The sequence below is a fragment of the Thermobia domestica genome, chromosome 6, assembly GCF_964235325.1.
Source record: "Thermobia domestica chromosome 6, izTheDome1.hap1.1, whole genome shotgun sequence".
Classification (NCBI taxonomy): domain Eukaryota; kingdom Metazoa; phylum Arthropoda; class Insecta; order Zygentoma; family Lepismatidae; genus Thermobia; species Thermobia domestica.
In genome coordinates this window covers 155,062,731-155,076,484 of record NC_137459.1, presented here as the reverse complement: position 1 = coordinate 155,076,484, position 13,754 = coordinate 155,062,731, and the positions used below count along the sequence as shown (strand labels likewise).

The window sequence follows — 13,754 nt, the reverse complement described above, 5'->3', positions numbered from 1 at the left end:
AAACAAATACAAATACGCCTCGGGAAGGTTTTTTAGCGTTTCTGAAAACTTAGGTCTGATGTACTTATTCCCTTTTGCTGGAAATAGTTGCTGCAAGGACGTGATAAATCTTTTCGGTAGACTTCACAGTCTATAGCTCCTTCACAACTTCCTTTTCATCTAAGGCTAAGTAGTTACATTTTAGACATTGAGGAAAAAGTGCGAAATTAATTAAAACCCCTCAAAGTGGAGTTACGAATCTTCAATATACCCCATTTTGCTGTTGGCCTCGCTCAACGCACTCCCGTCACTGTTCAGGGTGCACGATGGAGTTTCTCCCTTTTAGGAATACTTTCTAAGACAGTACTAGTTTTTTTTTTTTTTTTTTTTACAGCTGTTTCAATTGAGTTGTATTTGATAGAACTGTCGGTTAAAGGAAACAAAAGATCCTATACTCAAACACAAATCATCTCTCTAGAAGCTCTAATGGAAAACGAAACGAATCGTCGTAAACATGTTACGTTCTTGAAGAGGAAAACAGCAAAACATTGATTGCACAAACGTATAATGGTATAATTTGCTTGCAAACTTATAGAAGTTGATGGCTTGTTAGGTGAGGAGTTAGTGAACAGGATTTTTGTACTGGTGGTCGAGGGTTCGAATCTCGTCCGTTCTTCTTACGTTTTGTTTCTTTAAGCTACACTGAGTTTGTTCATTCCAATTCTTTAAGCTTGAATTAAATCTAATAGCAGTTAGTGAATTAAAAGTAGCTAACATTATTTTCAAATACGAGACGTTATTACATGCTTGTCACTAGCTCACAATACTCAACTTTGATATAAACTCTTGCAGCCTTCATTTAACTCATTTCTTGACGTGTTTTGTTACAAAACTCATGAATCGTGGCGAACAAAATTGCTTTACCAGATAATGGTGACTGCTTTGAAACCAAATGACAAGTATGAGAATTAAACGTATCATATCTGTAGTTTGGTGTGGAGAAGAAACCAAATAGCGAACGAAAGGTTTAAGAACAACCACGTTATTAATATAAACTATGCCAAAGATTATTGACTTATATGATTAAAAAAAATCGAAAGAAATTTTGAAAGAACGAAAAATACTAACTTAGAATTTTGTAACTGGAGGCAAGGAAATCTAATTTAAACATACTAAAACATACCATTTAGCGCATATAGAACGTGGATCTGTGCTCAAGGCGCTAGCTAATAATCTGGAGGTTCTCAAGTCGGAACCATGTGTGAATATTTTGTTTAAATTTAGAATTTTTGGTGATCATTAGTCGGCGATGACACACGTTTAATTGTCTTTAGGTACTTGAATATTTTGATCTTTCAATATTTGAATGGTCAAATCTTCAATAATAATAATAATACTAATAATAATAATAATAATTAGTTATTATTATTATTATTATTAGCAAAGTAATTCAATAACACGTTAATATCTTTAATTATTTCTCGATAACTACTCGAACTTAAGACGTCCTCGAATCTAAGTCGCACCCCGATTTCGCTGGGCTAAATTAAAGAAAAATAGTAATATGTTATGGTTTTACTATTACTAAAGCACTCTTTGATATTGGTCATTTTCGATGATTTTATGTATCCCTCTCCCCTCTCCATGTTGGGGGCACGGTATGACAAAAATTATCCCAGGCCCGAATGTCATGTTCGTTGAAAATTTGATCGAAATCTGTTGGATGGTTCAAGAGTTGTTCTATTTAATTTTATATATTAATCTCCCCTTCTCTTATCCTCTCCTATGTTCTACCGTCAAAGTGAAAATATTAAAACAAAAGTTTCTAGGCCCGAACGTCGTCTATGTTGAAAATTAGATCGAGATCGGTCAGGTGGTTCCAGAGTTAAGTTTTATTCATTTTTATAGATATCTCCCCTCCCCTCCTCCTACCCTACGTTCTACCATCAAAGGGATATGATAAAAACCACTCCAGGTCCGAACCTCATCTATGTTGATAATTTGATTAAGATCAGTTGGGTGGTTTAAGCGTGATGAAGTCACCAAGACAGCATTTTTATTTTTATTTTTTTGCATAGCCCCCCCCTTCCCCTCCCCTACATTGTGCCGTCAAGTCAAAAAATGAAAACATCCCAGGTCCGAACCTTATCTATATTGAATGTTTGATTGATTGGGATCAGTCGGATTGTTCAAGAGTTAATAAGTTTTATTCATTTTCATATATTTACCCTCCCCTCCTCTTCCGCAAGTTCTAATATCAAAATGAAATAACAAAAAGCTTCCCAGGTTCGAATTTCATCTATGTTCAAAATGTGATTGAGAACGACTGGGTAGTTTAAGAGTTATTCACCACCGAACATTGTCACTTTTATTTTTATATTTATAGCTGTTATGTATCTTCCCCCTCCTCTCCATCCTCTACGTTATTCCGTCAAAGTGAAATGGTAAAATCCATCCCTCGCGTTAATCGAGACGGGGACCTATAGCCTCATTGCTGACGTTCCCATTAATCCCCCTACTCATACTCTTTAGTGTGCTTAAGTTAGTTTTTTTTTTTTTCAGTTGCAAATTTCTAAGTTATTTTTCTTTGTTTCAAAATTCTCGCATTTCTTGTATGATAATACAAGTTAATAATCTTTGACTCGTTTTATATTAATAATCTGAGTTGTTCTTAAACCTTTGGTTTCCAATTTTGTTTTGTCTCTACACCAAACTACAGATTTGACAAATTTAATTCTCATACTTTACATTTGCTTTCAAAGCGGTCGCCATGAACTGCTTAAAAGCACTTTTTCCGTCACGAAACACCCAGCAGAGGGCGTACGATATCGTCTACAGCAATGAGAGGAAACTCCGCCTTGTTACGTGACGTCACATGAAGCACGTTCCGTTCAAACACCTAAGCAAAGCTATCATTTTGCTTCTGGTGTGAAAATGGCTCACTACGAAGCTTCTGTTAAAAGCAGCGTGATTGCTTTAATTGAGCATGCGGGCATGAACTATAGCGAGGCAGGCGAGAGATATGGCGTTAACCGTGCTACAGCACGGAGGTGGTGGAGGAGATATGAGGAAACAGGAGATGTAAGACGTAAAAGAGGAAGTGGGCGACAAAGAGTTTCCTCTGCCGAAGAAGACCAGAGTGTAATTGCCCAATGCCGTGAGCACCCTTTCATGTCTGCCCGACAGTTACGAGAGAAACCAATTTCCCAGGCGATGTTACGACTGTCCGTCGTAGACTCAAATCCTTTGGTTTGAGATCATACAGGGCAGCTGTTAAGGAGCGACTAACAGAAGACCACATGGTTGACCGACTGGTGTTTGCACAGTTAAATATTGCACGTGTGTGGGACGAGGTCGTTTTCACAGACGAAAAAATATTTTCCAGTGCAAACTTCGGGCCGAAGCGTGTTTACCGCCCCCCTGGAAAAAGGTATGCCTCTGAATACGTTTCCCGTTCTGGTCGAATGGGACATGTAACTGTCCACTGTTGGGCATGGATATGCAAGGCTGCAAATTTCGGAGGAATCTACAGGATTCCTGGTCGCCTAAACGCCCACAAGTATGTGGAACATCTGGATGAAACGCTTCCGGAAATAAAAGCTCATGTAGGTGACGGCATATTATATTTGCAACAGGACAATAGCTCGATACATAATTCAAATGTGGTTCAGACGTGGTTGCAGAGGCAACCTGATGTCGAAATAGTTGACTGGGTTCCTCATGGAGCAGATCTGAACCCTATTGAAAATATGTGGGCCTCTGTTGCAAGAACATTGCGGGAAACCTGGTCTAACAAACCTCCATGAACATCTAATGATCTTTGGGAGCGTGTTGAAGATGCGTGGTCGATCTGTTGCACCCAACGCTATATCTCTCGCCTGGTGGATTCAATGCTACGGCGTATGGCAGCTGTAATCGAGTTCCAAGGGGACTATACACACTATTAATAAATGCTCGCCCACAACACCATCAGCCCTTTCGAGGGCTACCTAATTCGACTCACTTATTAACAAAATTTTATGAAATACATTACGTGACACCAGTGAATGTAAGTGTCTCAGTATGTTCTGCATTAATAAAGAGGCTAACGTGCGAGACTTGGTGGCCTGGTATTATGCTTGCTATGTAAACCAAAACCGCCTGTAACAGTGGTTCGAATCTAGTGAAGAAGACCCCTACTTTTTATCACCAGGGATATTTGCAATACGCCTTCTGCTATGTCCGCCTTCGTACGGTCTATTATATGACACATAATGTGGACCGCCATAAGTTTTTACTTAGTAAACAATTTATAAATATATGAACAAATACCTAGGTATATTAGAGTAACAATGGAATATAGTACTTTCGTCCGACTGACGTCGCTCTGCAAATGTTCATTGTATTACACCGGAAGATGAATTAAATAAAGACTGGAAAATTTGATATAAAAATTGATACGATAATAAGTTAAAGACAAAATATGTAATTATAATCTCATATTTGAAACTAATTTCGACTACAATTAATTCTCTACCTGCTTTCATAAATAATCCAAACCAAACTTCGAGGTTTGGAATGCACAAACTAAGTGTAGCTAAGAGAAAAAAGTAACAAGAAGAGCAGAGATTCGAACCCACGACCACCAGCGTAAGAATTCCTTTTACTAACCTTTCATCTATCAAACCATGACGTGAACATGACTTTTGTAAGTTATAAATTTGTATCCAAGAAACACCATTAAGCGTATGTGCAACTACTGCTTTGCTCTTTTTCTCTTCAAAAGCGTAACATGTTTAGGACGATTCGTTTCGTTTTCCATTAGAGTTTCGAAAGAGATTATTTGTGTTTGAGTGTAGGATCTTTAGTTTCCTTTAACCGACACTTCTAGCAAATACAACTTAATTCACACAGCAGTTAAAAAAAAACTCGTACTGCCTTAGAAAGTATTCCTAAAAGCAGAAGCTGCATCATGCATCCTGAACAGTGACGTAACTAACGGCAGTGCGTTGAGGGAGCCCAGAGTAAAACGGGGCCCATTGAAAATTCGTAATTCCACTATTTTTCCTCGATGTCTAAAATGAGACTACTTTAGCCTTACATGAAAAAGAAGCTGTGGAGGGGACTGCGAAGTCTACTGAAAAGATTTATCACGTCCTTGCAGCAACAACTTTAAGTTTTCGAACAGTAATGAAGAACAAGATTGATTGAAATTTTAACTTAGAATGAAATAACTAAAAATCTAATCTTATATAACTCTCATTGATAGTAGTGTTCCTTATTTGTTTAGACGCCTATTCTTTTATAACTTTACCTATGGTGCATGGGATCCTTGGTTCGATCCCAGCTCACGCCGAATGAACTTTATTATGGACAAACACCGTGTGCATGAGTGTCCTCGGGTTTCTCCCATTTCCTCCCACTTTTTCATTAAACAATTTCATTTATTTCTCACCATTACTCTCTCCATTAGCATAGTCGGCATAACGTGGGACGTAAAAATTAGATATTTCATTTCGTTTTTCTTTTATAACTGTATATCACTTTTTCTGTGACGAGAGCAACATCTAAGCGAGTATTCAGTAAATTAAACCACTAAAACCTATATTCATTGCACAATAGTGCAGATGAAGTTTAGCCCTTTGGCAATCTTCAGCATGGACAGCAAAAAAAGCCAATACATTGATATTGAAACAGTAGTTAACGAATTCCTCTGCGAAAAAGATCACCCGTACTGTTGTGTTTCAGATGATAATTTATAATTATACTTAGTTGGTTGAAATTTCTCCATAGTTGTGGGGGCGAGATACTGAAAAAATCCCTACCAAGAGGTGAAGGTGACATGTAAAAGTAGTCAAATACGAACGAAATTAGTGTCGAATTCATGTGCAAAGATGAAAAGTGACACTGTGGATGCTGCGTAAGTCCAAAATAAGCCTTGGTTGGCTTCGAGTTGACAATGGGAGGGTGACTGGAATAAAGAATCGAAAATATCCTATATTTGTGTCGAATGGATAGTTTTCGGGATCACTGACATAAAAGGTGATATTTCAGATGTGTATATGTCCAAGGTTGGCCATATTGAAATGGGGTCATAGGGACAACCAGTAAATACTTCAGAACAGTTCCTTTTTGGTGCGTTTCAAGACACTGAGAGTGAAAAGTGATAATGCACAAATCACATTCTGAATTATCGGAGATATGACTTCTGGGGAAGTGTCGTTGCTCCAGGGAGGCATTACTAACTGATCACTCCCTAAAATCGTCACTGTTTTGCAGGGCCGTAGACAGAAATTTATTTCAGCGATCGAAAGCTTGACAGGAATTTATTTCAGCGATTGAGGGCATATTTTACTAAAATGTCTATCATCCAGGGGCGGATCCAGGATGATTGTTTGGGAGGGGTGGTCGTTCGAAGTCAAATCAAGGTAAGAGCGGATTGCAAAAAAAGAAAAGAAAAAAGAAAGAACGAAAGAATGAAAAGAAAGAAAATAAAAAAATAGAAAATGAGAAAGAGCTCTTCTTTAGAATTAACTTTCTTAAGAAAGTAAGGCCTATCTAGTTTAGGTTTTAATTTACGTTTATAAAACAAAGATGAAAAATACTTAGGATATGTTTTATTTTTAAAATAAACAGTATAAAAAGTTCCCTATTCTGGGGGATGCGATCACCCCAAACACACTCCCCTGGATCCGCCCCTGCTATCACCATCTATAAAATTAGATATATATATACAAACAAAAAAGTAGTGATTTCGTGGGGCAAAAGCTCTGGATTGCCAAGGCCTGCATCCTGTGTATGTCCCTGCTGCTCTGAATTGTCAAAAGCTCCTCTTCAAAGGGAAGACATAAAATGTAAATAATAAACGTATAACATAGAATACAATGTAAATAGAAAATATGTTACAATTAAGAAATAGAAAATAATTATAAAATAAAGTTGAAGGACAATTTAAAAAAAAATCAATAATACTTGAAAGTAAAATATACTTTTAAAACAATTTTGCATTTATGCAGGGCTACAAACAAGTGAGGAGTGCCATGTAAATTTAGTAACAAATATAATATTGGAAAATTATTTCGAATTAAACTAGCTGTGACTACATTACTTCAAAATTGAACTTGTGGAATATACAGTATGACCGTAGCTCAAATAAAATAATCAATAAGAATGGTCTTGATTGGAAGTTCGGACCATCCACGTAAAAGTAACTTACATTAACCATTCACCTAACCGACAATGACGCACACGGCTTGGCACTACTTTATCAGATGGTTCTATCAAATGTAACTTAATTAAAACAATAGTAACAAATTTTAAAGCTTTAAAAAGTGTCGTGAAGAAGAGGAAGAACATTTTGCACATTGTAACTAAGTTACAACAGGTTTACGTCCTATCTGAACGGCGCATCTACCGAGTCAACTTTTGGAATATCCCCTTAAGGTAGCTTTCAACGCAGCTAAGGGAAACACACATGAACGAGTAATAGAATTTTTCGTAGCAGAATGGATAAAGTCATGGTTCGATGACCACAAGGTTCGTGGTTCGAAACCCGTCGCCGAAATCAGATCTTTTAAAATCTTAATTCCGCAGTTCTGAAGATCTTTCTCTCCTTTCGTAATCATCTGATGTTCTAAAAAGAGTTCTCCACATTAATTCGACAACTGCCTAATGTGATCCTCGCAGTTCGAAAACTTCCCTTCTTATCTTTCACAAAATCAGAATTTTCGTCATAATACGAATGCTGTCCGATCATTTTTTTCCCAATTCTAAATCTGTGTATACAAATCATCCCTCTCTGTCTCCATACTGGAATCTCTCTCTCTCTCTCTCTGAATATCACCCAGGAAGTCATCTGGCTTGAGATCAAACCTTCGACTCTTGAAACCAAATGTAAGCTCTTTAGTAATGTGCTATCGTAGCTCTAGGTTTGTTGTTAAAACCGGTGTCTTTTAGACTTTATTCGGGGGGGGGGGGGGGGGGAAGGAAGAGATTCTCCGGCGACATAAGATTTTCACTTTTTATTAGTGTATTACTATACATTTGATCAAAAAATACGTATTTATGAAGCTCAAGAGAGGGGGAATTACACCTTCCTGTCCTGCCCAAATGACGCCCCTGAAACATTTGCTTGCACTTACTGAAAAGAAATTCAATGAATCATTGAATAAAACTCGTTTCTGTCCGTAGATATTTTAGAGCTCTTGGCAATTTCCATAGATTTCTTAGGGAGCATCTTACTAGCTTGCACTCTTTAAAGAAAGAAAAGAATGAAACTAAAGATATTTATGAAGCTCTGGGAAGATTGTGTGACTTTCCTTTAATTTAGGCTCTTAAAAATATTTCAGAACAAACGAATGGAAAAGATTGTTTTAAAGCTATAACCTTGTAAACTTGATTCCTGTTTCTTTTTCAGCTGAATGGAAAGAGTGTACTACGTCACACACACTGCTTTAGACAAGGAGAGGTGGAGGACGGGGAGGAGTTGGAATAAATACTAGAAGCAACTAATCGATTTATACATGTATTGCGGGAATGCATAAGAAAACTGGGCAAGAGTTTGTTATTCATTTGGACTTAGAATTTTTGTAACAAATTTTATGCCGCGGACTGTACCAGAAAATGATTCATCTCATAAGGATTCAAAAGACTAAAGAAACGTAAAACGTAATATTTCGCAGATTTTATACGATAATGTAGATTATTATTATAGTTATGCATGTTTCTAGTAATTAGTAAGTGTTTAATGAAGTTCGATGTAATATTCTCATAAATTACATACAAATAGAATTATTGAGGTTTCTGCAAAAATATTTTTAAAGTGACTATTAAGAAAATACAGCCCATTCATTACTTTAGAAATACCATTTAGGTGTACAATGATAATATCAATCACCCTATATATCACCTGTAAATGGTGTTTGCCCTCACTTAAGACATCTTTACATATGTTCTTACCATATTTATGTTTTCGGCTTTTTCACTATGACAAGATAGACATTTTTGTTAAAGAAATAAGGAATTAGTTTCAACGTCCGGTGGAAATACTGCACACAAATAGAGTTGAAAAATCTGAATCAACCTGAATATCAACTATAAATGGATTTTAATACTATAGAAGACATCTCTACTTATCTCAAAATGTTGTGATCTTTAACGCACGGTCGTATCAAGTGACCGGAGATCTAGAAATGATCATGACAGCGTAGGAGAGCTCAAGCAAGAAGGGTGAGAACTGTTCTTCAAATATTGGGAAAAAATCAGCTTTCATCTCGGAAAGAAAACCTTTATTGACTGACGTGAGCTGAAATTCAATGGTACCATTCGGAACATCAGCATTCGAATCAAAGTGCACTTTCCTTCAAACTTACCTTGCCGTACGGCTAGTTTTGGAAGTAAATCTAATAATATTGGAAAGATAATTTAATGCTCTACAAATTTAATTAGGGATGTTCTCTCCATATCTCAACTCATTTGGGAGGTACAGAGCAAAAAAGAAAGTATTAAGGAAAAAATATGTCAGTTTTTAATGTTTAAGTTAAATTTTCCGAAAACTTTTTGGGTCTATCTAAAGCATGAGTAAACAAAATCGTAAAGTACACCTTAGAGATAAAACCGGAAAAAGAAATTCATTAATATCTTGATTAGTTTCGTAGGTATAGCCTTTTATTTGAAACGCTCATTTTTTAGCTTCAGTAGAGGGGGAGGGGATGTATGAGGGACCTTCCGCTGCATCAAGCGACCGGCGGTTTAGAAATGATCAGGATAGTGGACTTGATGGTTTAGGACCACCGGTTGCTGTTACTCTCTCGGGTTGATCCAACTTCTTATTTTGGAGACTTTTCCAGATTCTGCCTCTCGACTATTTGGAAAATTTCGATTTCTAAGGGGAAACAATGGACAATTCCTTTAACATTCAAAGTCCCGGTACCGGTTTTATATTTATTACATGTTATTCTTTTCGTGTTCCGAACGGAAACTTCTGCTAGTATCGATATAATTTAATGGCAATCTTCTACAATGATTTCATATGTGCGAAATACTAACGAATTAGTGTCTCGGATGAACATACTTCCACATTACTTGTTAAATGCATGCTTCAGAGACAAAATGGGACGAAGCTGTGATTTTAAAGGAGTATAAATCTGTAAAATCTATGGAAGAAATATGCGAATTGATTCACAACAGAATTGTATAAGAAATCACATTATATCGAGATCTTAATACTCATACGTATAACAAGGTTGATATACGAAATGGACAGTATGCTCCTTACTAAGTACTACTCCATAATAAAGATGATGATGAAGCGAACTCCTATGTGAAGGCAGTGTACAAATTGATCATGGAAGTGCCGCAAGCAAGGCAAGTGTTTTATGTCATATGAAATGTTTTTCCACTATTCTCGTTTATGCGTATACCGACAGTCTCTATCGCATCTGTTTCCTACGGACACACCTCTGTGCGGGACCCACGCTGCGCTTCTGCCCTGACTCGGTTACATAGCATTCGTGCCTTCGAGTGGCTACCTAATGCAAGTTGGTTTGCCTTGTTATGTTGATTTATGTATTATATGTCCACATGCTACATTTATACTTAGCCTTTCTAAAGCCAATTGCAGCTCCTTCCTCACTGTGGTAAGGTAAGGAAACAAGTGCATTATTCCATTGAAAATTGTTTTCGTTATTTGTGAACATACGGGAGTTTGAAACACTTCGAAAGTTTCTACTTTTGCACAGTAATACAATAAGTATGCATACTTAGTGAAGAATAATAAAATCAGTAAATTAACAAACATTTGCGGAATATAACTAGAAACGAAGTAGAGAAATGAAACAAGAGTATTTGTGCGCAAGGTATACGAACAGAACGACTGAAATTAGGTAAATAACGTTGAAAGAGTTTTATGTTCCACTGATCACGGGGAGTCATCAGCGGAACCTTAGCCGCAAGAAGGCTATCTAACCGAGTCAGGACGGGAGAGTAGTAGGGGGGTGGGGCGACAGCACGTCCGTAGGGAGCAGTCGCGTTAGTGATAGAAGTACGCACTTAAAGGAGAATAGTGCAAAATAACATTTTATATCGCGTAACATTAGGTACGTTATTGCACTTGTAAAGGTTTTACATTTGTAAAACACTACTTGCAAACGTTAACTACCGCAGATGGCGGCCACGAAACACAAATGGCATTACTCGAGCAGACGGCTCTACCAAATTGATACATAATTCTTACATTTTCAGGTTAGGGCAGAGCTTCGTATATCTTTTAACAGAGTATGCACTAAGTAAGGAGCTTCATTACTACTTTCAGATTGACTTCAGGAGGGCTCAGTATCAATACAGCGCACACATATGGCATAAAAACTACAATGCGTAAAACACGAACCAGCTTGTGCTAGGTGGCACTAAAAAAAAAAAAAAAGCACGAATGCTATTTAATCGAGTCAGAGCAGGAGCGCAGCAGGGGGCCCAAGTGCAGCGAGGGGATGCGTCCTAGGGAGCAGGCGAGTCAACGCCGGGGGAGATACATAAACGAGGACAGTGGAAGAACATACTGACACATGCGATACTTTCACTATCAGTCAAATTTCAGTTTGATATGTTGTGCACTGACATTAACTACTCATATTCACACTCTCATTTTTTTTTTTACGAAAAACGTTTCACATCGTATTTGTCTTTGTGTTGAATTTTTACTTCCTTTCCGCACTTTGCACTGTTAATTTTACACTTGATCATACCATGACGCTGCACAAATTTTATAATTCTATTCTCTTTATCACACAATTCTTTGTAAAAAAAAAATACATAAAAAATAAAATAAAAGGTATGTTTGTATTACATCCATTGCTAACACGAACAGAACATTCCAGCTGTTTTATTTCCCCCTTTTTCGCATTCTTGTATCCTTCCGCTTCAGTAAATAGTTACACTTATAATACTTTCATTACCATTTAAAATTTATTTTAATACGCTACGCACTGGGAAGGTTCTAGATTACTGGTCCCCCATGTAGGTTAGTAGCTGGGTTGGTTTCTTTCTGTACTAAAGTATATACATTTAATTGACATAGTATAGCCGAGCGAGCGTTAGTGAGTGAAGGCGGGTTAGAGCCCCGCAGGGCACGTTGTTTTCTGTCTTTATTACTGCTCAATGGGAAAGGGGACCAGCAATCTAGAACCTTGCCCTATGCATTGACAAAAATTATTTATATTTACACTCTTACGAAAAATTTTTCACGGTGAATGGAGCTTGATAGTATTCGTATGCTTGTAGGGCTGTAAAGAATAAACCTTAAAAGGATTATGATCGTATTTTACCTATAAATTTTGTTTTTGGTAGAACTTCTGCTCTAGTGAACCCATGCAAATTTACGGAGAAATGAATAGAATGAGATGATATGTCAGCATGAGAATAACAATATATATATATATATATAATAAAGGTAATCAGTGTAGAATGATTAATTAAGGGGAAAGTGAATGGACATTTCCAGTTTTTTCTTAATTTCATTATAAAAATACTTCAGAGCCAGCTGATTACAGGAACATGGTAATTTGCTGATGAGTTTCGGTCTGTTACTACATTATGTAGAAAAGAACATTTTTCAGTACTGTGAACTGAAGTGATGGATAAGTGATGTTGCTGTTCTATTTTTTCATGTGTGGGATCAGTAATTATGATATTGTTATTCGAGTTTTCTACTGTAGCGACGACGTTACATAGAGGTTGGCTAACGTTTTGTCGGGAGGTTTGCTTAGAAACTCTAGAATTAAATATCGTAGTTGTAGATTACATAGTTCGGAAGATTTGTATTGGATTAGATTAGGTTCATCGGTGGTTTTCTGATGCACAATTTGCTAACATTCCTAATTACACTTAAGAATTGATTTATCTGAACCGGTTCCCGGAGCATTTTATGAGGCATTTGCTAAAGACGTTTTTCTTATTCGATGTAGTGTGAGAGTGAGTTCCTCGTAACAGGTCATCTGTTTAGAGGAACTAATTGTTAAAATGCTCTGTTGAATTATGCATGGGAAATGATTTCTTAACTGCTCCCGGAGCCGGGTCAGATGAATCGGTTCCAATGAATGTTCTAGTCAAGTTCAAACTTGCCCAAATGCGCATCTATTAATGCCACTCCTCCCATAAGAAACATTTTCTAAGGTAGTAAGAGTGAACTTTCTAGTAAGAGATATTCATACTACATGACTATAATCATCCCTTTGTGTGACAACATAGCACACGGAAGACGTATTTTTTATGCGCTTTATCATTACAGAAGTTTCTGCTACTTCTTTTAGTTCTGCCCCCTGAACTTTTGATTACCTATCTGGTAAGACGGACATAATAAAACATCATGTCCAGGTATATGAGTGCATATATTGACTCAATTTATAACAAATTTAAATAACATAATAAATCTAAATTAATATTAGGTTCTAAAAATTGTTCGAAGCTACACCTTTCCAAACTTACTACTATTTACTGTTTGTCTGAGCCTCCGCTGCGAGTATTGCATTGTGGGAAGGCGTTGCCAGATCCAAAATATGAGAAGACCGTAAGTAACAGGTGGGTCATTCCGTAGCAAACTTCGCAAATTTCTGCGTATAAAAACGACACACAAAAATGTAATTATAACTGGTATTCCGATCACCACTAACTAAAATGCTAATTTTCGCTGTATTGACGCAAACTGTTAAACAGTGTACGATGGGCTATATTTCATAATAATTTGTATCAAAACAATGCCAATTTTGCAATTTGCGTTAGTTTGCGATAGATGACATAACTTT

At 36.9% G+C, this 13,754-nt stretch overlaps 1 protein-coding gene across 3 annotated transcripts in view; it reads right to left on the bottom strand.

Moving 5' to 3' along the window:
- LOC145688277 (uncharacterized) overlaps positions 1–13,500 on the bottom strand; it is a 56,221-nt gene extending 42,721 nt beyond the window's left edge. The window contains exon 1 of one of the 3 annotated variants that reach the window (XM_081762273.1): positions 13,438–13,500. In XM_081762273.1, the coding sequence (XP_081618399.1) occupies positions 13,438–13,480 (43 nt within the window). In that variant the 5' untranslated portion in view covers positions 13,481–13,500. Of the gene's footprint in view, positions 1–13,287; positions 13,339–13,423 lie in introns of those variants that run through there. The other 2 variants (XM_081762275.1, XM_081762274.1) reach the window with 2 other exon arrangements.
- Between the last annotated feature and the right edge of the window lie 254 nt (positions 13,501–13,754).